The 22,178-nt window shown below is 47.3% G+C and overlaps 1 protein-coding gene across 10 annotated transcripts in view; it reads left to right on the top strand.

Annotated features, from left to right (window-relative positions):
• Nucleotides 1-22,178, top strand: part of LOC102089530 (S-adenosyl-L-methionine-dependent tRNA 4-demethylwyosine synthase TYW1) — a 108,811-nt gene that overhangs the window by 51,445 nt on the left and 35,188 nt on the right. For all 10 annotated transcript variants that reach the window (XM_065037219.1, XM_065037216.1, XM_065037222.1 and 7 more), the window contains 2 exons: nt 2,425-2,602; nt 7,450-7,585. In XM_065037219.1, coding sequence (XP_064893291.1) covers nt 2,425-2,602; nt 7,450-7,585 — 314 coding nt within the window. The remainder of the gene's footprint in view (nt 1-2,424; nt 2,603-7,449; nt 7,586-22,178) is intronic.

Raw genomic sequence — 22,178 nt, 5'->3', positions numbered from 1 at the left:
ATCTTCTCTTTTATTGTTGCTGGTTTTGTAGACCATAGATGTTTGTTAATGTCACATCATTCTCCTTTAAAGTAACTGATGGAGAGACATCTCACTGGTGGGAAGCGAAGGCAGGAAGGTGTGAAGCAGTTTCTTTGATGGATGCATTTTCTAGGTGGTGACCAGTAAATCTCTGTGTCCTTGCAAAGGGCACACACAGAATGGAACCATCATTCAAAAATAGGAGAGTGGGAGTCTCTGATAATACAGCACTGCTCTGACATGGGGAAAACTGCAGAGGAAAAAAATAAACATGACCTGAACTAAGAAATCTTCAGAGTGGATAAAACAGATTCCTTGGGTCACCAAGGCACTGGTGGTGACTGGGACTTGCAGAGGGGCACCCAAAGTCACCAGCCCATCTCTCTAGGGTGATGTGCCAGATAGATGGTGCTTTTCTTTCCCAAATTAAAGTGCACAGGTAGGAAGGCAGCTGGAATCGGCTTTCCAGAGGAGATGTGCTGATGCAGGGCAGTTTGGCTGCGTCCTGTGCTGGGACCGGAGCTCGGCAGGAGCTGGGAGCTGCTCACGCTGCCTCTTGCTGCGGCTTCTCACGTTCCCGCAGCTCCAGGCTCCTGGGTTGGACCTGCCTCGTGCCCAGCAACATCTGCCAGCCGCTGGATTGGCTGGAGTTCATTGCCTGAGGACACAAAGAGGCTCATCTGCAGGAGCAGAGGCCAAGCGCCCTATGGTACAACAGCCAAAGTGCAGGGAGTTCATGTGCTCCCTGGAAAACCCACTAATCCTGTTGAGTTCATCCCTGTCTAGCTTGTGATTTATGTGGTCAAATGATTGTGTATAAAACCTCTACCCTCCTCTGGAGCGTGTTTACTATATACCACATTTGCTGTAAGCTGTTTTGAGAAAGTTACTCTAAAGCTTTAGGTGATGTTGAATTTTTTTTCTGTCTGCTTATAAAGCTGGCACGGTAATTATCACAGTCCAATTGCAAGATGCTGAGAGAGAGAAATAAATTAATTCCAAAAATGACTTACAGTAGCTTTAGGAATACGAAAGTTAGTCCTTTAATCTCAGTGTGTGGTTCAGATGCTGCTTTCTTTTCAAATAAAGTTCTCATTTAGTGCTGTCAGGTTTCTGTGGAATAACCATTAGTCCTGTCACTTATTCCGGACTGAGCCTGGCTGGTTTAAAATCCACTAAGCTTCGCTCTGATCCCAAACCAGCTTTTCTACGTGAGGCTAAAGCAATATCCACAAACACCTCTTTTTTATCTTGGCTTTGCAGCGTAGCATGTAATTTTCTGTACTGCTTGAGCTCCAGCATCCAGGCAACGAGAGGTGAGCTGAGGACCTGGTTTCAAACTCAAGTCTCTGTTTATTTTTTAAAACCAGACTAACCCCCAGTCTAAAACCTCTGATATTATTTGAGAGCATCAAGGCATGTCAAGGAAATGTGAAGTGACATATTTGGAACAAAAGCTTGTTTGTCGACAGATGATTTCACACAGGGTCCTGAGCGCTTGGTTGGATATGGATGGGCTGGAGGAGTATTTGCCTCTCCCGTGGGTATAAGAAAATGTCTCAGATCGGTTAAACCAGCAGATGATGTTTTCACTGGGGTGCTACAGTTGAGCTCCTTGTGTTTCCCTCCTCATTCTGCACTATCTCTCGCTGTTCAGGACGGCGTTGTGTGTTGGGTTTTCTTTTTGACCGCATCCTCTGGGGAGTTATGTTTGATGTGGTTGAAAAGATGATTTTAAAGCTGGTAGTTAGCGCTGTGCTCAGTGAAGGGAGCCCGGTCCCTCAAGGGAACTGCTCTTTCGGGGGCGGAGGACCACGGTGGGTCAGTAGTGAAACAGATAGAACCTGGTTTTCCCACTTGAAGTGGCATTAAACTGGCTCTTTTTCTGTCTCAGCAGTCAGGTGGCATTGAGGTCTTGGCAAGGGAAAGCTTGACTCAAATGTTACTGAATAATTCCTTGCAGTAGTTAGCAGGGCACACAAATCATGGAACTATAGAATAGTTTGGGTTGAAGGGCCCTTCCCAGCTCCCCCAGTGCCCCCCTGCCATGAGCAGGGACATCTTCACCAGCTCAGGTTGCTCAGAGCCCCGTCCAGCCTGGCCTGGGATGTCTCCAGGGATGGTTCAGCCGCCACCTCTCTGGCCAACCTGGGCCAGGCTCTCACCACCCTCAGGGCCAACAGTTCCTTCCTCATGTTCAGCCTGAATCTCCCTCCTTTAGTTTAAAACCGTCACCCCTTATCCTATAGTAATAAATCTCCAGGCTCTGCATGTCTGGGTGTTCGCTGGTTTAGGTTCTTGCAGTGCTGGCTCAGTGGGTGCTGGCTGGGACCTGGTGTTCCCCCTGGTTTGTGGGTTTTATTTCATTTAACCCTGTTTTCCCTCTTTTTGTTTTTGTTTCAGGCGTGTCAGGAGTGAGAGCAGATCGCTTGGCGGAAGCAATGACGGCAAAGCACTGCGCACTCTCGCTGGTGGGAGAGCCCATCATGTACCCAGAGATCAACCGGTTCGTGAAGCTCCTGCACCAGCACGGCATCTCCAGTTTCCTGGTTACCAATGCGCAGTTCCCAGATGAGATTAGGTGAGAGTTAGACAAAATATCTCCCTACTAAAACTTCTGAGTGCTGCCCTGTGTTTTAGTCTTGTTTTCTCATTCACCAACATCAGCTCTGCATGAGCACTGACAACCTAAAAGCCGACTCGACATCTATTTGATTTTAACCTTCATCTCCCCATGCTCTTTCTCTCCCCTGGTTTGATTTTCTTTTCTCTATCTTTTAAACAAAGTGTGATTACTTCTGAAAGTGAAAGGAATGTAATAAAGTACCTCCCAGAGGTGCGAGGGAAGGAGAACAGCGAGGGAGCTGCGTTTGTGCTTGGAGACGTCGATAACTGGTGTGAGTGTTCCCGACAACGAGAGCAGGAGACCAAACTCATCAGTTGCCTTTTTGGATTGTGTGCTTCTCGTGCAGTCTCATCTTTGTTCTAACTCCATCAGACCACCCATGAAGGCTCAGACTAAAGATCTGTCCAGCCCAGCACCTTGTGTAGGATTGGGAAAGGTGAAAGGTGCAGGCTCATCTGCAAAAGTGGGATCAGCTTTTTTTAACCTCCTTCTCAGAAGGGCTTGAGCTAAATTCTCAGAACATTTTAACGAATGCTGAGTCTTTACAAATGCAAAGAATCGCTGTTTCTCATGTTCTGGAGCATCCAGACTGCTTTTAATGAAACCTGAGGCAAAGCAGGTGTGTGCTGTGAGGTGGTTGGGAACTCATCACAGTTCCATCAGCTGATAACGCTGTGTCATGTCCCACCCAGGGTTATGAGTGGAGGGGAGAAGTGACTCAGGTTTGTGGGTCCCCTTGGTTGAAAAACAGTACACATGGTGCTTAAGGTCTGCAAATAAAGGGCTTTTATTTTGCAGCTTGGCCCAAATCATATATGATTTGGTGGCAGAAGGATTTATGTTATTGTAGGTTGGATTGGTAGACATTAAAAATTTGTGGCAATGTGGGGCTCTAAGTCTTATGTTACTGTGCTACTTATAAAAAGGGAAGCAAAAAAAGTAAAAGTATGGGAAAGAACAAAAAGAGAAAGAAAGATTTCACTGTCCTTATGGCTCAGTTTTATGTGTGATGGAGTTTGCAGTCTTGGCTCCAGCGATGTGCACCGTCCTCTGGTGTCTTGTTCTGTTCATGTGGGCACAGTGGGCCTCAGGATGGGTGGGTGCCCCGGTGCTTGTACAGGGTGGATCTTCATAGCCCTCTGCATAATTTGTGGTCTTTTGTGGAGGTGTTATTGTGAAAGATGGGGTGACCTCATTAATGTTTACTGATTTGTAAAGGGTGAGTGTCAGGAGGATGGAGCCAGGCTTTTCTCAGTGACAACCAATGATAGGACAAGGGGTAATGGGTGCAAACTGGAACACAGGAGGTTCCACTTAAATGTGAGAAGAAACTTGTTCCTGGTGAGGGTGCCAGAGCCTGGCCCAGGCTGCCCAGGGAGGTTGTGGAGTCTCCTTCTCTGCAGACATTCCAACCCGCCTGGACACCTTCCTGTGTAACCTCATCTGGGTGTTCCTGCTCTGGGGGATTGCACTGGATGAGCTTTCCAGGGCCCTTCAACCCCTGACACTCTGGGATTCTGTGAAAGATGGAAGAGTCTGGGGGAGGGTGGTTGTGAAAGAGCGACGAGCCTCGGGCCATGTTGAAGGGTCTCAGCTTTTCCCTTTGTGCCAGGCTGGGTGCATCAGAAGGTGACCCTGTGCCACCGATATCGCCAGCCGGCCTGGTCCATGGCTCATTAGCTTGTCCTTGATAAATAAATCGCTATTCACCTTATACTGAGTGTCCCATCTCCTGTGGCTGTATGAACTGTTTTTGCCGCAATGTTTGACCTGTTATCAGTCTCTGACAGGCTGACCAAGTCCAACCCCAGGGTTACGTGAGTGTGTTGGCAGAGCTCTCCTTGGGTGGTTTGTCGTGTCGCTCAGTTTTACATTCAGCTCATCGCCTCCCTGGTCGCTCTGCTGGCAGCGCTTCCTTTTCCCTTCCCGTGGTCTGAATGTGGCAGTGAGAGGGAAGGGCATGTGGTTTTTTGAGGGAGTAATTATACACTACAAAGGCATTCCAAATGATTAAATAATTGTGTAATCAAGTTACTTTAAGTTATGTATTATGTGCCTGATAGACAGAAATTGCTCTTTCCTAAAAATAGTGTTGCGAGAAGAGAGCGCACATTATATTTTGAAGCTGCGCTTCTTAGGATCTGCTGAATGTTTTTAACAAGACACAAAAAAGTGATAAAATGCTAGTTTTGCTGCCTTAAAAATTGCAACTGTTTTTTTTGGCTCATCAAAGCAAATGATTTGCTTAATATGGGAGCTGAAGTGTGCACTGAGCTCAGTTTCCTGACAAGCAGAGGGGAACTGTTGTCTGAAATAAGGAACACGAGCTCTGGTGTCCAGCCTGGTGCTGCCTGGGCCTTCCTCCCAACCTTCCTCCTCCTCCTGCATCTGGTCTGCAGCTTCACCTGCCTCCAGGGACACCCGTTTTCATAAAGTGAAGGATGTTTTATAGCCCATGGACTCATATTGAACACTCACCTGTCTCTTCTTCCTCCTCTTGTTTCTGATCAGTGGCTCTGAACAAGAACCCTTGTGTGCATCTACATTTCACACAAAATCCCAGAATGTCAGGGGTTGGAAGGGCCCTGGAAAGCTCATTCAGTGCAATCCCCCCATGGAGCAGGAACACCCAGATGAGGTTACACAGGAAGGTGTCCAGGCGGGTTGGAATGTCTGCACAGAAGGAGACTCCACAACCTCCCTGGGCAGCCTGGGCCAGGCTCTGCCACCCTCACCAGGAAGATGTTTCTTCTCATATTTAAGTGGAACCTCCTGTGTTCCAGTTTGTACCCATTGCCCCTTGTCCTGTCACTGGTTATCACCAAGAAGAGCCTGGCTCCATCCTCCTGACACTCACCCTTTCCATATTGATCCCCATGAATGAGTCCCCCCTCAGTCTCCTCTTGTCCAGCTCCAGAGCCCCAGCTCCCTCAGCCTTTCCTCACACGGGAGATGCTCCACTCCCTTCAGCATCTTTGTTGATTTATGAGCATCAATAATAATGATGAACAGATGCTTTTTATTGCCCCTAAGCAAATGCTCATGTTTATTACAGTGATGTTTCTGGGTGTTGTATCATTGACCAGGCTGTGTCCTGTCTGCCTTGTGAAACCAGCTGGTGGCCTCAAGTCAATTCATCTTTCTTGGCTCGTACTGTGCTGCTCACTCATGTTTTGTGCCCAAGTTCATATGTGGTAAATGCCATGAATTTGATCTCCTGGGTGCGATCTCGGCCAAGCGAACTTGGAAATTACAACTAAAAAGTGAGGAACACTGGAAAAATCCATCCTAGATTTGAGATCCTCGGAGAAGAGATGAGTTTTTCTTCGTTCATATTTTGAAAAACTCGCTCCATCTTCAGTGGGGCCCCATTAATTAGGCAAATGCAGCATTAAGTAAAGACAGGGTATTTTGGCTACGTTCTTTGAAACGGAATACTTCAATCCGCTTAGGCCTGGAATATTTGGTCATTTTTGGAGATTGTGGTTTTGGGCCGCTGGTCCAGACAAGCTTGTTTGCAAAACAGGTGGGGGTTTTTTTTAACCTAAAATATTAAATTTGCTCTGGGCTATTTCGTTCTTATAAATATACACAGAGAGTATATGTTTTAATAGCTTGAGTGCCCAAGGGAAGTGGATTTTTCTGGGCACAGAGCTCTGCTCCGTCTCATTCTGCACAGTCACTGTCACCCCTGGGGATAACAGGGGGTTGTATTTTTGTCACCCCTGGGGATGACAGGGGGTTGTTGTATTTTTTGGGTGCGCTGTTTGGCAGCTGAACAATAGTTTCTAATTTCTTTTCACTCTCTGTGAAGAACCAAATCAAACTGGGACTGTAGCCTCCTCATTAACAGATTTCACACAAACCAAACCATCCTGAAAGTGTTAAAGCTGAAGAGCAGGATGCTGTCACTTCATCTCGGTGACCCCGGGGTGGAAGATGCCACAAGGGATGGATGTGTCTTAACTTAAACTCACTGGCTTTACCAGTGTTGTCTATGAGCAGGGAGCTCGTTTCAGGTTATTCCTCTCCGTGCCCTTCGTTAGCCCTTTGCTAATTGCCTGCAGCATTTCGGCCTCTCCTGTGGTACCTGGGGGTGGTGGAAGGGATCAGGCTCAGCCGGCTCTTCACATTGCAGAGGAGGTTTAATCTCTTTAGAAGCTGTTGGGCTCACACCTGAACTCGATGTGACCAGAAAGACGATAAATACTGAGCTAAGAGCCTTGGAAGTGGAGGGAGAACACGTTGGGGGATTGTGGTTGGTTTTATTTTCCAAACACCTTTGATTTCCCTTGAAAAAAAATAATCTCACTGTGTTGCCAGCTACAGGTCAGGTAAGTTCAATGTGTCCAGCAGTAGAAACTGGCTGAATTTGACTGTATTTCTATTCAATGGGATTAGTTTTTCATATCAGGGCAAATAGAACTTGGGGAAGGATCTGAGCTTTAAGTTTTTGAGCCATGTGCTGAGGAGTCTTGCAGTGAACCCCTGGCAGCCTTTGAGAAGCCATTTGGAATGTGTTGCAGCTTCAATGGGGTGAAATATATTCCAGTACAGTGAAGAGAAGATAATTAAAATGCCAGCCAAGGCCTCTGGATGTGACATTCTTAGCTTTGGGGTGTGTTATTTGTTGAAAGGGGGTTGTAAAGTCTTGCTATTAAGATGATGGTCACTTGACAGAGAGGAACCACTGGACTTTTCCTACCAAGGCACATATGAAACGCAGGAGCTACAGGGAAAACTATCCAATTCAGCCAGTAGTCATGTCTGAAAACAATGATCCCTTTCTCGGTCTTTCCAAGGAACCTGGAGCCGGTAACGCAGCTGTACGTCAGTGTGGACGCCAGCACCAAAGAGAGCCTGAAGAGGATCGACCGGCCCCTCTTCAGGGATTTCTGGCAGCGCTTTCTGGACAGTTTAAAGGCCCTGTCTGAGAAGGTACCCCATTATGAGTGTATTTTTAAATACTTTTTTCTTCCTTCAGCACCTCACCTACTCAAAACAGAAGTAGAAGACTTGTGATGCTGAACACTGACTGTGTTCTGGGTGTGTTGGGAGTGTATTTACACATTCTGTACTTCAAGATGTATAAAGTGCAGCAAGTTTAATTGGTTTTCCATGCGGGGAGAAACTTAATGACAAAAGGAGAGCAGAATGTGTGTCAAATGGGACAGGAGACTCTGCTGTGAGTATAGGATGTTGTAAGAAATGAAGTGATTATAAAAGGATAGATTTCCTAATGAAGCATTTCCGCCAAAAGCAGTGAAGGGAAACTGGAAATTCAGGGAAGCTTAAGAGTCATAAACCCCCATGTGGCACTTAGTACCGGTTCTAAAAGGTTCCCTTGAAACTGCAGTACGTAAAGGACATTAAAATGTGTGAAATGGAGTTTAGTGGCTTGATTTGCCCTCCTGCTACATAGAAATCTGCTTGTTTCTGGAAGATTTAACCAAACTGGTAGATCATAGCAAGGGTGGCCCTTTGCACTGTCAGTGGTTTGTAGCAGTTTGTGTTTGAGACAATGACCCGAAGGCCCACAGGATCGTGTCTGCTGCTGTGAGCTCAGAACTTAGCCTGGGTAATGGCCTTTGTAGTAATTAATGAAGCACTCATGGTCCTAGCATCACATGAATTAGTAAGAATAAGCATATCTTCCCTCTTTTATTCACTGGTACCGTGTTCTGATGGAAGCAAGTGCTTCTGTTTACCGACTTGGCAGAAGTTGACATGTTACCTGCTGGGATGAGCAGACAAGAGAGACTGTTTCATTTGAATAATGAGGTTTTTCTGCCTTCCGAGATGACAATGTTGGGCCATTTTCTGCCAAATTAGTCGATCAGGGTGACTCGCTGCAATTGAGTGACGCTTTTCTTCTGCAAAGGCGTGTGAGTAGCTTGATGCAGGTGTTTGCGTGTGAGTGTGGTGTCTGATCTTGTTAAGCACAATCTCAGGTCAAACTCTGAGCTTAACTGAAATCAGGTGTAAACTTCCCAAGTTCTCTGTGAGGAGGCTGTGCAAGGAAGGGGAGCTCAACTATTGAAGGCAGAAATATCAAAAGAAGTCTTTTGGGAGCTTTTGCCCATCATTCCTTTCCTTCTGCCTCTCTTAACTCTGGGTAGGTTTGGTTCATCCGTCGCTGTGTGTTGGCAGAAATTTCCTTGCAAAGAAAGTATTGGCAGGTCTGTCCATACAGCTAAAAATACTCTGGTCAAGGTGAAGAGAAACTCAACCAGCAGGTGCATTTTTCTCCTCTAAGCAACTGTGCTTTAAAGGGTCCTTGAAACACTAATAACCCAAGAGCCAATTAATAGTTGCTCTGGTTGGTAGAACTGTTCTTGCTCAGCTGTGTGTGGCATCGTCAGGGGTGTGGGACAGCAAGAAGAAGTCTTGGGGAAGCTGCTGTTTTGTAGGTTTGTCTCTTAATGTTATACATGGTTCTGGTGCCCCAAAATTACCTTGAACTGCTCCTGGGCAGAGGCACCTTCTGTTTTATTTTCAAGCGCATCTCTTGGTGTTCACAGGTGATGTTGAGCACCGTTGTGTAGAACTTAGATGGACGGAAGGTGCTGAAAGCTGCTATATCTGCTGATTCTTGAGAAATACAGCTCCTGTTTTAGAAAAGCCGGGGAAGCGCTGGTGCATCGTATTGAGCAAGTGATGCTGATATATCTGGAAACAAAATACAAGTCCCTTAACTTCATGCTGCCTGACAAACCATCCAGGCTTATTCAGTTCTCCTGAGACGGAGACAAGCTGGTGTTGCAGCTGATATGAGTCACTGCTAATAAGAATCATGGGTAGGTTTAGTCTCTGTGCATTAAAAAAAAATAAGTAAAAATGGGAGAAGGGAGTTATTTTAAAACCACACGTTGTGTTTGCTGGTGGGTGTTTGGCAGAGCTGGTGTGTCTGGGCTCGGTGCTGCAGGGACGGGTCCTGCTGTGAAATGGGGATAATTCCAATAAGTGAGTGGGGAAGAAGGAAGAGGAGAGTCCACAGTCCCTGGGGAGAAAGGAGTGAGGATGCCCTTTGGGGCTGTGCTACCAAAACCCACACTGATTCTGGTAAAAATAGAAATGGCAGGGCCTGGGCAGAGAAATAGGTTTCAGGTAGGTTGCCCTAGTGCAGGTAGTTAAACTGGTAATGGATTTCACAACATTAGCTGGAGTTCTGCACAAACTTCTTGAGCCCTGACTACCTAAAGGAGTGAATCAATAACGAATTGTTTCCGGTATGATCTGACAGCATTGTGCAGTGTCTTGGTGATCAGTTGCTACAGCGTTTTTTGGTGGAAGTTCAGGAATAAAAGATAAAAATCTGTGATATTTCTTCAGCAAACAGCAAGAAACCCCCTCCTTGTCCACTGCTATTTGGAACAAGTTTCATCCTTTTGTGGAGTGGTTCTCATTGAGGTGATTTTTGTGTTAAATTTTCAATGCTGAGAAATGTTATTTGAGAGAGGAGTTATGTTAAGCAGCAGGTAGAGTCCCGGAAGGCTCCATTTGTTTCTTGTCATGTGTCTTCTTGCCCTCCAGATTAAATTGAGAGGAAAAAGACGTTAACGCGTGCAATTTAGAAAGTGCCCTTTCCAAATGTCACGTCTGAGGAGTCTTGTAGTCTGTGACAGCCTCGAGTTCATCAGGATGATTGAGAAGTGACTCAACTGGGTAGACAAGTGCTTGGAGGAAGCACCAAGGATGTGAATCCTTGTTCTCGTCACAAGGAGGAGAAATCTCTGTTCCAGTGGTTGAAAGATGTTCCTTCCAGCTATTGCTGCTTCATAATCCTGAATCCAAATGGGAAATATGTACAAATTAATAACAAGGGTCCAGAAGCTCAGGAGGGAAGAGGTAGATTTTCCGTCTTGTGAACTGTATGATAAAGTTGATGCTTTTTTTCAAAAATACCATTAAGCAAACGTGCTGTCTGAGCAAGAAAATAAGGAACTGGTGTTCTATGAGATCTGAGCCACCAGCAGCCAGATTCGTGACCCATTTGTGTTTTGTCTCTGTGTTCTGCTTCCCTCAGTGTTACCAGACCTGATTCTGTAGGTTGAGAAATTTTTGAAAACTGTTATTGTTGTTGTCTTCCATAAATCAGCAAGTGTTTTCTGAAGCAATAGGGGTGTTGCCTGAGACAAATAGGAATCCTTCACTGAGCTGCTGAGAAATGAATTGGGGATGCGCTTTCCCAGCACGGCAAAAATCCTCTCAGATTTCTCCCCAAACACTTTGAAAGTAACTGGAGAAAAGATAGAATCACAGGATCATTTTGGTTGGAAAAGACCCTCAAGATCATGGAGTCCAACCATAACCCAGCCCTGGCACTGCCCCATGTCTTGAGAACCTCATGTCCGTCTGTCCAGCCCTCCAGGGATGGTGACTCCAGCACTGCCCTGGGCAGCCTGTTCCAATGCCCCACAGCCCTTTGGGGAAGAAATTGTTCCCCACATCCAACCTCACCCTCCCCTGGCGCAACTTGAGGCCGTTTCCTCTGCTCCTGGTGCTTGTTCCTGGGGAGCAGAGCCCAACCCCCCCTGGCTCCAAGCTCCTTTCAAGCTCCTTTCACTGTCCTGGGCCTGTTGGCCACACCAGTGCTGGTACCAGCCAGGATGCTGGTGGCCTCTTGGCTACCTGGGCACATACTGGCTCATGTTCAGCTGCTGTCGACCAGCACCCCCAGATCCCTCTCTGCCAGGCACTTTCCAGCTGCTCTTCCCTGAGCCTGTAGAGTTCATGGGGTTGTCATGACCCAAGTGCAGGACCCAGCACTTGGCCTTGTTGAACCTCAGACAATTGGCCTCAGCTCATCGATCCAGCCAGGACAGATCCCTTTGTAGAGCCTTCCCACCCTCCAACATATCAACACTGCCACCCAACCTGATGATGGATGTACATGCCCAGTTTGTGATTCAACACGACATTAGAACATCTCCAGATGTGTTTTTTCCACCTGTTGAGAGAATAAGACAACTCTTAAAGCAAGTGGTTGATGTTCATGGACTTGGTGAGTGATGGGGAATAAGGTCCCTGGTGTCGCTCTCGTGCTCTGAGGAGCGCTCGTCCAACCCTGATGCGGTGTCACCTCTTCTGTCAGTGTCTTCTTGACTTAATCATGACAAATCCTGCCCGTTCAGCTCTGTGCTGGACCTGGTAGTACTCGCTGTGCTGCCAGGCCCCGAGCCAGCATTGCTGAGCGGCTGTAACCCTCAGAGGACACGGGCCAATGTTCTCTCCAACAGATTGGAGCCACACACAAAGCAAACGGGGGGGGGGAACCAACGACTTTAGGTTAATAGATGTTGTGGCACTGCAGGAACTGCTGATGAAACAGAACCTTGTCCTTCCAGGAGGGTCACAAAAATTAAACAGTTTATTGCTACTTTCTGGATTTCAGTTAGTCTTGTGTTTTTAGACATCATATGCAACTATTGCCTTAGATCTCAAGTAAAACTTTGCCATTTTTTTTCTACTTTAAGGGAATTAAGGTTTCATCGAGTAACAAGGTCATGGCTCTGTGGGTGGGGTGTAGCAAGTGCCTTTTTAAATTTTTCTCCTGTTAATAAAAGGAAAATCCTTAGCTCTGCTTGTCCGAGGATATCGCATTTGACAGCACGTGGATTTGGGTGCCCATGGCTCTGTTCTCCTTGCTGGAAGGTGACACAGGTGGTTTATCCAGAGAAAGACATGAAGTATAAACCCATGGCCTTTCAAGGCCCCTTCCAACCCCAACTATTCTCTGGTTCTGTGTCCTATTACCATCTTCTATCTGCATTTACACACTGCTCACAGGTAGTTCCCTCTCTGTTCCTGGATGGTGAAGACACCAGCTTGCACATTGAAACGTTTTCAGACTTGCATCTGGTGCTGTTTGCTTTAGTCTTTTTGTTTTCCAACGTGATCCTTTCCTCTGAGTTCCCCTTGGCTTCTATATGATTACAAACGTAGTGTAAATACATCGAGTTACATCTTAAGTGTATTTTAGTCCTTATTATATATGACAGTGAGAATGACTTTCATGAAATGAGCATATTTGATTTGGGTGTCGATTATTTCTGTGGTCACTGGGGGAAAGTAGCTGGTTCCGAGAGCCAGAGCTGATGTTTCTGAGCTAAGTGACTTTTTAAGGAGAATTTAAATGTAAAATTTGCAACAGATGTTCAAATCAGTAATCAATTTTGCCACTATAAATTTAGAAGGATTTGACTCTTCTGCACAGTAAATGCTCTCCACCAGCTGTGTGCTTGTTTTAATGGTTTTGCTAATGAGACTTCTGGTGTAAACCTTTAGAAATGCGGTATGATGAGTGTGACAAAGGTACAGTGGTTAATATTAAGTTACTGTTGCTGAAATACATCATCTCCTTTCAGTTTAGCTTACAGCGAGCAGCAACCCAAATGAGGCTTCAGCGAGATTCTTGGCTGCGGAGGGAGGGAAATCTGATTTCTTCTGTCTGTTCCTGTACCTCTCGGTTTGCTTGCAGGCAAGAAAAGGGGAAAAAACGTTCATAAACACACTACACAATCAAGAATGATGTGCTATTCAAGCTGCTGGGTGGTGTTGTATCTCATATGAAGAGGATGGTGAGGCTGGGGGTAGACAAGGTGTCCCTGGCCCCCCAGCCAGCCTGAGGCAGAGCTGGGGGTACAGTCCATGTTGTCTTAGTCCTTGTGTGATGCCTTCATAGAATCACAGAATGTCCTGAGTTGGAAGGACCCACCAGGATCATGGAGTCCAACTCCTGGACCTGCACAGGACACCCCACAGGTCACACCGTGTGTCTGAGGACATTGTCCGGTCTCTTCTTGAACACTGTCAGGTTGGGCCGTGACACCTCCCTGGGGAGCCTGTTCAGTGTCCAGCACCTCTGGGTGAAGAACCTTTTCCTCATGTCCCACTGACCCTCCCTGGCACATCTTCTGCCATTCCCTGGGGTCTGTCACTGTCACAGAGCAGAGCTCACCCTGCCCCTCCTGCTCCTGCTGAGGAACCTGCAGCCCATGAGCTCTGCCCTCAGTCTGCTCTGCTCCAGCTGAACAAACCCAGGGACTGCAGCCGCTGCTCATCCGGCTTCCCCTCCAAACCTTCACCAGCTTCGCAGCCTCCTCTGGACACTCTGCAGTAGCTTTGTCTCCTTTTCTCCTGTGTCCCAGGCCCGCACACAGTGAATGCTGCAGGTGAGGCCGCCCCAGCGCAGAGCAGAGCGGGACAATCCCCCCCTGCCCGGCTGGCCGTGCTGTGCTGGGTGCACCGGGACACGGGGCCCTCTTGGCTCCAGGGACACTGCTGGCTCATGTTCAACCTGCCATCCACCAGGAGCCCCGATCCCTCTCCATGGAGCTGCTCTGCAGCAGCTCGTCCCCCGGTCTGTCTGTACAGCCGGGGTTGGCTCAGGTGCAGGACCCGGCACTTGCTCTTGTTCAGCTTCATGTGGTTGGAGGTTGCCCAGTTCTGCAGTTTGTCCCATTCCCTCTGTGGGGCCTCTCTGCTCTTCAGAGTGTTGACAGCTCCCCTCAATTTTGTGTCATCAGCAAACTTGCTGAGCAATCCCTCAAGTCCTGGGTCAAAGTCTTTATAAAGACACTGAAGAGCGCTGGCCCAAAGATGGATCCCTGTGGAACCTTTGTCTGTTATCCCGTGTCAGTCCCCTCCTCATCTCTGCCTGGTGCTCTGGGGCAGCCAGGCCTGGGGGCTGATGATTCGCTGTTGTTCTTGCTGGGGGAGCAGTTCTGCTGCATGGAGGCTCCCTGGCTGCCACCCTTCTTGTTGGGAGAAGATATTTCTCCCCTTTCCCATGTCTTTCAGAAATGGGCTCTGACCTACGAAGCATAAATGGGAGAAACAGGGTCCTCTTTGTTCTCCAAGTTCTCTCTCTCTCCTTAACTAGCACACATTATTTAGCTTACCTAACTTTTCTGCTACTTAACATTTCCAAAGCATTTGCTATTCTTACCCTTTGTTAAACATGATCTTTCTTTTGCCTTGAGCTCTTCCTAGAGGCTGCACGAGAGATGCCAGACTTGGCTTTTAGAGAACTTGGTTCCAACCTGTCTCTGTTCCCCCTTCCAGCCCTTCTGTGATTTATTAACCCCATCAGCAGCAAAGGGCTGATCTGTTCCTCTGGGAGCCACAACTGTCCCAGCTCTGTGCTCCTGGGGACATCATCTCCCGTTTTCCTTCTCTGGTTGTGAAACAGAGCAGTGGTCTTCATGCCAAAGCACCCTGGGAAGACAGAGCATGTGTGTATTTTTATGCGAACTCTTAAAAATGAAAGAGCAAGCCTAAAATTCTACTTGGGGCAACCAGGCAAAGGAAACTTGTAGCTGCACTTTATTTTAAAACATGTTTTTATTTAAGCTTATGAGCTTCAGTAGCTGGGCCGAGTGCCATAGATGGGGATTGTGCAGAGTGTTGCACGACAATATTCCATTCTGCTAAATGCATTAGCTGTTGGATTTCTCTACTCACTGACCGATTATCAGTGGCTCTAATGTGATGATTCAGATAAGAAGCTTTTATTGGCTTCATTGGATCTATTCATTTGACACTTCAGGGAAGATAATTTGACAGAGTGTCTGCAAGAGTCATCTATTTTCTCATCTCGGACAGCGAGTGTATAATTGAGGCGAAAACACTGCAAACAAGAAAATGGATTTTATGGGGATGTGGTCACAGGTTTGGTGGAGCAGAGGGAATGTACACGTGGACTTGTGCAAGGTAAATAAAATCAGGAAGGTTTACTGCCGTGGAGGGGGTGAGGAATCCTCTGGTAAGAGGTTGGTTACGATGGACTGGGTAGTGTAGGGGTGTTCGGGCTGCTGGGTCTGGGCTAAAGGAGCGGCTGGAGGAGCACATGGAACACACGGCCTTGGTGTCTCAGGGCTCTTCAGTGGGCTCTGGGAAGGTTCTCTGGGGCTTCCAAGGCGAGATCAGTGTGCTCAGCACAAACTGCTGGTGAAGGTGATTTGCCCTTACTTAATTGGTTTGGTGCTGAGAAGTGCTTGGTCTTTTCTTCCAGTTCTCCTGTAGGGCAGGATCCTACAGCAGGTTGGTGGCAACAGAGCTCAGGGAATGGCCGTGTCTTCAGTGCTCTGCTTGTCAGTGATCTTCCTCAGCTCCCGTTTCACTTTCTTTGGGTTACCCAAGTGCCAGTGAGAGCAGAATCTGACCCCAAACTTCCTTTGTCAGATTGACTTCTGGCAATACACCGGCTCACGCAAAGACGTGCTGGTTTGCCACGTTGCCTGGAGACGTTTGTGCCTTGGCCGGGTTCCTTTGTATGGCTCTCTGCCCTGAAAAAAAAACAAAGGGAGCTGGTGGTTCGAGTTGGGTGTTTGTCACTTCGGACACTTGCTGGTGGCTCTAAGTGCTGGGTGGGGTGGTCTGTGACCTCCCAATCCGCATGTCCCATCCGTTGTTTCCGTAGCTGCTGGAATTACCCATCTGGAGCCTTGTTGACTTGCAAGTTGAGCGACTGAGAGCCAAGTCCTGCATTTCCTCCTTGGATGAAACTGCTGTTAGATTTGCCAGTGTCAGAAATGCAGGAATTACAACACATGGATTCGGAGTCTGCTCTGAAGCTGCAAAGTCACTTGCATATGCATTTGTGGAGTTTGTCTTGTACATACTTGAGTACAGAAAGTCAGTAATTGGAAACAGTGACAAAAGGTCAAAGCAAACTAGCAAATCAAAGGTGACTTATTTTTAATTTTTTACACAATTAAGGCTTTTGTGATGGCTGAGCTCGGCTTCTCTCAGCTTTGTTCATTCATTTAATTTTCTAAGTGCAATAGTCGGGTGCAATTATTGTGCTGGCTAATTTGGGGATCTCCCTTTCTTGTTATCCCAGAAGAGCACTTGGCTGCTCGTAAATCTGTTTGGTGGAGGAATTGATATTAGATGGGCTGTAAATTATCTCCTCTAACTGCTTAGCTGTAAAAACAGAGTAATGTGGAGAGCATAGGCGGTGATGAGCCCTGGAACTGCAGAGTTGATGATCCGTAGCATGAATGCAACTGTTTACAGACCTGTGAAAACGTGTGTTTGCTTCATTGCATTTATTTCATTCTGGCTTTGTGTTGAAATTTGCTTTAATCTTGAGGAGCCTTGTCTCCCTGTAGGGCTCTTCCGAAGAGTCCAGCCTGCTGGGAAAGCAGGAGGATTTGCAGTTTGGATTACTTCTACAATCTGTTTTAAGAGATTCAATCTCTTTTTTCTTTATCTTACCTTGGAGGTCACTTCCAAGCCAAACTGTTCTATGATTCTATGAAATTTAGGGGCAGCTCCTTTGCAATCAAAAGTGCTGCTTGCCCCATGAGCTGCCAGCCTGTGATCTCTCCAGACGCTGCTCCGTGACGCTGCCCGGCCTGCGAGACTGGGGTAGCTGGGGGAAGACGCTTTGTCAGCAGATGGAAATGATGGGTCAGGGGCAGAGGAATGCAGGTGTCACTGCCTGCTCTGGAGCGGTGAAACTCTGTTTTCCTAGAGCGTATCTGTAGGGAGGAATCCTCTGAAGTGTTGGGAACAGAAAGGAGTCGTCGTCTTAAGGCTACAGCTTGGAGGGGAACTGCTCAAAATTAATATCTCCACGGGGGGTGTCAGAGGATGGAGCAGACTCTGTTCAGTGCTGCCCAACGCCAGGGTGAGGGGCAACGGGCACAGACTGAAACACAGGAGGCTCCATGTGAACATGAGCAGAAACTTGTTTGCTGGGAGGTGCCAGAGCCTGGCCCAGGCTGCCCAGAGCGGGTGTGGAGTCTCCTTCTCTGAGACATTCAAACCGCCTGGACCCACCTGTGTGATCTGCTCTGTGACCCTGCGTGAGCAGGGCTGGGCTGGGGATCTGCAGAGCTCCTGCAGCCCAACCAGCATGGGGTTCTGTGACTGTGGTCCAGTGATGTCTGGGGTCCCACCATGGAGAGCACTGTCCCACCAGGCCATGGCTGCTTCAAGGAGCTCCAGGAGGCCCCAGATTAAGACAAGGTCACTTACCACGAATGTGAACCTCTTTAAGCCTTGTTCAGGTTCAGTGTTATCATCCTGATTCTGGGCTGGGGATCTACAGAGGTCCTGCAACCCAACCAGCCTGGGGTTCTGTGAAGAGCCAGGTACAAAACCTGTGCACCCAAACACTGGGGTAGGTGCTGGTGAGGGTGTTTGGAGAGGGGTGAGCAGCAGCCCCAGCAAATGGCTGTTTAGCAGCAGGATTGATCTCCAGCCACCAAGCGTGTTCCTGAGCATCGTCCAGGGGCTGCGCTCGCAAACCTGCCAGTGTGGAGCATTGTTCTGTGTGTGCTCGTGTGGGGAACGTCCCCTCTCCTCGTGTCAGCTCCTGGCACATCTCGCTCTGCCCCAGCCCCGGGCAGGAGTGTCTGAGTCCCCAGCTCAAGCCAGAGCTCAACTGTTTAATAGGATGGTCACTTAAAATGCTTAAAACCTATTTACCTTTCCGTAATGTCTGTTGCTTTATAGCCAGACTCCCGAGTTAGGGCTTTGCAAGAGCAGTAATCCTGAAATAAATTTATTTCAGGCTCCTTGTTTATGTGCTTCTTCGTTAAACGAAATGGGGAGGGAGGATTTTCAGCAAATTGTGGTGGGGCTTTCAGTTCTATTTTTAGACAATTTGGACAAAACCCAGAAGAAGAATGTTATAAATCTTTTGCTTTGCAGACTGTGAGAGTGATTTTTTTAATGAGATAATTATGTTTTTATGGCAGATTAATCTCTGCTTTCAATGCTTGACTCTTGAAGTTGCATTGCTGGTGTGTTGTTTTGTGAGATAACGAGTGTCAGTTTATTCTCTTAAATACGGTAGAGCCTTCCCAGCCTTTGAACCTGTGCTTGCTGTGTCCGTCTCCGCATCGCTGTGCAAGTGCCGACGTTCTGTCAAATCATGGATTCCCTTTTTACCTTACAGACATCGTGTCTCTCCATTTTTTATCATCCTGCAATCGCTCACTGAAAGCATCATTATTACAGCATCATTTAAAATGCAGTTTATTCCTCCTTCCTGTATGCCCCATTGCTGAGTAAAAAGCACTGAGTTTGAGGAATATTCTTCTCGAGCGTTGCAAAATTTCAGTGGGGTTTGTTTCCCTGGCTGAGATTTCCAGCTTCAGAGGCCCGTAAGGCACCATCCAAGTCTTTTTGGCAGGGTGTATAAATAACTACTGGGATGGCTTAAAACCACTGAACACCTGGCGGCTGCCATGGGGCAGACTGGGCTCCTCCGCTGATCCAGAGACACTTTGGTGGATGTTCAGTTTGTTCTTTAGCCAGCAGCGTTTGGCTGAAGTTGGGCTCAGTTTTTAAACTGCTTGTATCACTCTCTTGTTTTTTGTGCACAGACTGCCATTCAAGTTTGTTTCCTGATCTGTGTTAAGATATTTTGCACGTAGCTGTTAGAAGCAGAGTTTGCTCCTTGTCCCCTGCTTTGGGGCTCTTCTCCTTGTTCCCTGCCTTGGGGTTCCCCTCTTCGTCTGTAGTTTGTTCTTAATATCTCTGGATATTCTTGGATTTCTCTGCTGGGGTTATAATTGTGCACTGTCAGGTGAGGCGTTTGACACGGTCCCTCTCCAGGACCATCACTCCAGGTTACCCTCGTCTTTGGCCGAGCAGCCAAGCCTGAGATGTCAGGTCACGGAGCCAGAGGGACATGGGAGGTTGGAGCTGTAACTGTGACGTGTGGCTCTTCTGGGGAATGTGAAACCGAAGAAGTGTGTGGGAAGTCAAGAGCGTGGTTTTGGCTCTTCCCCATCACAAGACTGGCTCTGAAAGCCAACTGTGGCCTTTCTGGACTTAAAAGGGGCCGATAAGAAAGATCGGGACAGACTTTTGAGTGAGGCCTGTTGTGACAGGACAAGGGGTGATGGTTTAAACTAAAGGAGGGAGATTCGAGCCGGACATGAGGAAGAAATTGTTGGCCCTGAGGGTGGCGAGAGCCTGGCCCAGGTTGCCCAGAGAGGTGGTGGATGAACCATCTCAGGCCAGGCTGGACCCAAACTGTTCTAGGATTCTTTTCCCCACACATATAACCATAGAATAGTTTGGGTTGAAAGGCCTTTCCCAGCTCCCCCAGTGCCCCCCCTGCCATGAGCAGGGACATCTTCACCAGCTCAGGTTGCTCAGAGCCCCGTCCAGCCTGGCCTGGGATGTCTCCAGGGATGGTTCAGCCACCACCTCTCTGGCCAACCTGGGCCAGGCTCTCACCACCCTCAGGGCCAACAATTCCTTCCTCATGTCCAGCCTGACATGACCAGACTCGAGTCTGTCTGCCCCGTGTTGTGACCTTGCACACAAAGTGCTGACCCAGATGAAAGTGGAGAAGCCTCCTCAGCTTTCAGTGAAACCATTTTTATGGTCAGATCAAAGCAAGTCAGCAATTCTCTTGAGTTTTACACCTCTTTGAAGGGCCTGTTCTGCAGATGGGATGGAGCCAAGGTGGCCGAGCTCCTCTGCTCGTCCTCGCTTTGGCTTGAAAAGCGGCAGCTGGAGCTGGACAGAGTCCTTGTCACTTGGTGCCCGTGTGGCAGGTCCCTGCTGCTGCCGCAGCTGCTGCCGTGCTTAATTGGGAGCTTAATTCCACACCCCCGTGGAAAAGGTCCTGATCTTGCCTATATTCAGGAGCCTCCACAGGACCAGCCCCTGTCAAGCGTCTGCTCCAAGTCCTTGCAGAGTCAGTGGGACGTGGACACAAACCTGGCGCGTTGCTGAAGCTTTTGTCCTGGTGAAAAGGGCTTTTGAGTTTCACGTGTTCACTTTCTGCTCAGATTTGAGCCTGTCCTTGGCACAGGGCTCGGTGGGAACACTACCCAGGCTCATCCTAATGCTTTTTCTGGCTGTTCAGTGCTAAACATACTCTTATTTCCCCAGAAAATGAAATATCATCAGGCTGTGTGGTCTGTTTAAGAGCAAACTCAAAGTGGGGTTTTTTCTGTTTTAGTGCTATTCTTCTATTTTAAGTTACATTGCATTAGGCTTTTTTTTTTTCCCTTGGTATAAATTTTATATGATAATTCCTTGAAACTGCCCTAGAAATAGCAAAAAGAAATAAATTCTCGCTGGAATATTGTTAGTGCTGATTTACAAGAGTAGGTCTATTATTATAAAAACAAGTTCATGGATAAGGGATAAGGAGTAGTCATGGTTCTGGATTTACTTAAGAACACTTTTAGGTCTCTGAACAAAGCTGTTCCTGTACTTTGTTTTATTTCTGGAGGTTTTTAACTATATAAACAGATTAATCTCTGCTGAGGTGTGAAGCAATAAAGTAGATGACAAGCAATAGGTGGCGAGTACAAGAGGAATGATTGTGGAGAGGAGCGCGACTTAGGGTGCTGGTTTAGGGAGGTAAGACAATGCAATTTGATGTATTTTCTCCTTGGTTCCCGGTCTGGATCACTTGTTCTTGTGCTCTGTGCATCAGCAGGACTGCTCACAGGCTGGGGGGCTTTTCTGGTTTAAAAGTCAGGCTCGGGAATTAGTGCTGATGCGCTTGTCTCCAGGATTTTATTTCTATTTTGTGGCAGAATTTCAAAGCTGGTCAATACAGGCTGATTTTGCATGATACGAGAACAGTTATGCTGACTGATTCCTGTCTTTAAAAACACCTGGTGCCAGCCAGAATTCCAACTTTCATGTTTTTGTAATTATTATTCATGACAGTTTTTTTTTCATCTGATTTTCAAGGCTCTGGAAGAATTAAGAAATTTTATATGGCTTGCAGACTTGGCACCTGGGAATAGTACTTGATAGAGACAATTTTGTTTCTTATACAAGTACATTAAAATTGAAAAATTGACCATCTGCTTTGTTCTTTGGCCTCTAAGGGGACTGACCTGGGATCCAGGTATCAGGACAAGATGTAGGACCAGCCCCACCGTTTGGACACATGCAGCTTGTTTTGTCACCAGTGTCTCTTGCAGAGGGCAGGAGGAGGATTTGTATGAAAAGAATATGAGGTTTGGGTTTGGTTTGTGGTTTTTTTGAAGAAGGGGGTGGTGATTGAGGTTGTTTTTTCTCCTCCATCCTGGGGATGACATGGGGACAACTTGTGCTGTCAGGTCCTGGCAAAGAGCGAGGACTTTGCTGCTGACCTGCAGGGAGATGCTGGGGCTGAGCAGTAAAATCAAAGTTCTGAGCTCTGCTCTGGTTATACAGCACAGAAGCTCATGTATTAATTATCCTATGGTAATATGCACCTTTTTAGCAATGAAGACAAAGCCTCAACTTGCTTTAAGCTGGTGTATTAATAGCAAATTCTCGAACAATGTATGTTTTCAGTAGATACCTACGCAGCATAACCTATTCATTTTTTTTTTTTTGCGTTAATGACTGTATTAGCCTGAAGAAAGGGAGCTGAAAACTTCTGTGCTCTGTGCTGAGTTAATCTTTGAAGGAAAAAAAGAAGTCCTCCTTTGCTGTGCAAATCTGCTCTCAGATGTTAGCAATGTGACTTTTTGGAGGACGTCACCTCTCCGGTGCCTGCGTTCAGGGCTGTCTGTGCAGTGATGGATGAGCCCGAATGAAGTGATGA

This window comes from Columba livia, chromosome 20, assembly GCF_036013475.1.
Source record: "Columba livia isolate bColLiv1 breed racing homer chromosome 20, bColLiv1.pat.W.v2, whole genome shotgun sequence".
In the NCBI taxonomy this organism is placed as follows: domain Eukaryota; kingdom Metazoa; phylum Chordata; class Aves; order Columbiformes; family Columbidae; genus Columba; species Columba livia.
Note: the sequence above shows the minus strand (reverse complement) of the source record. Positions and strands in the feature narration are given on the sequence as shown.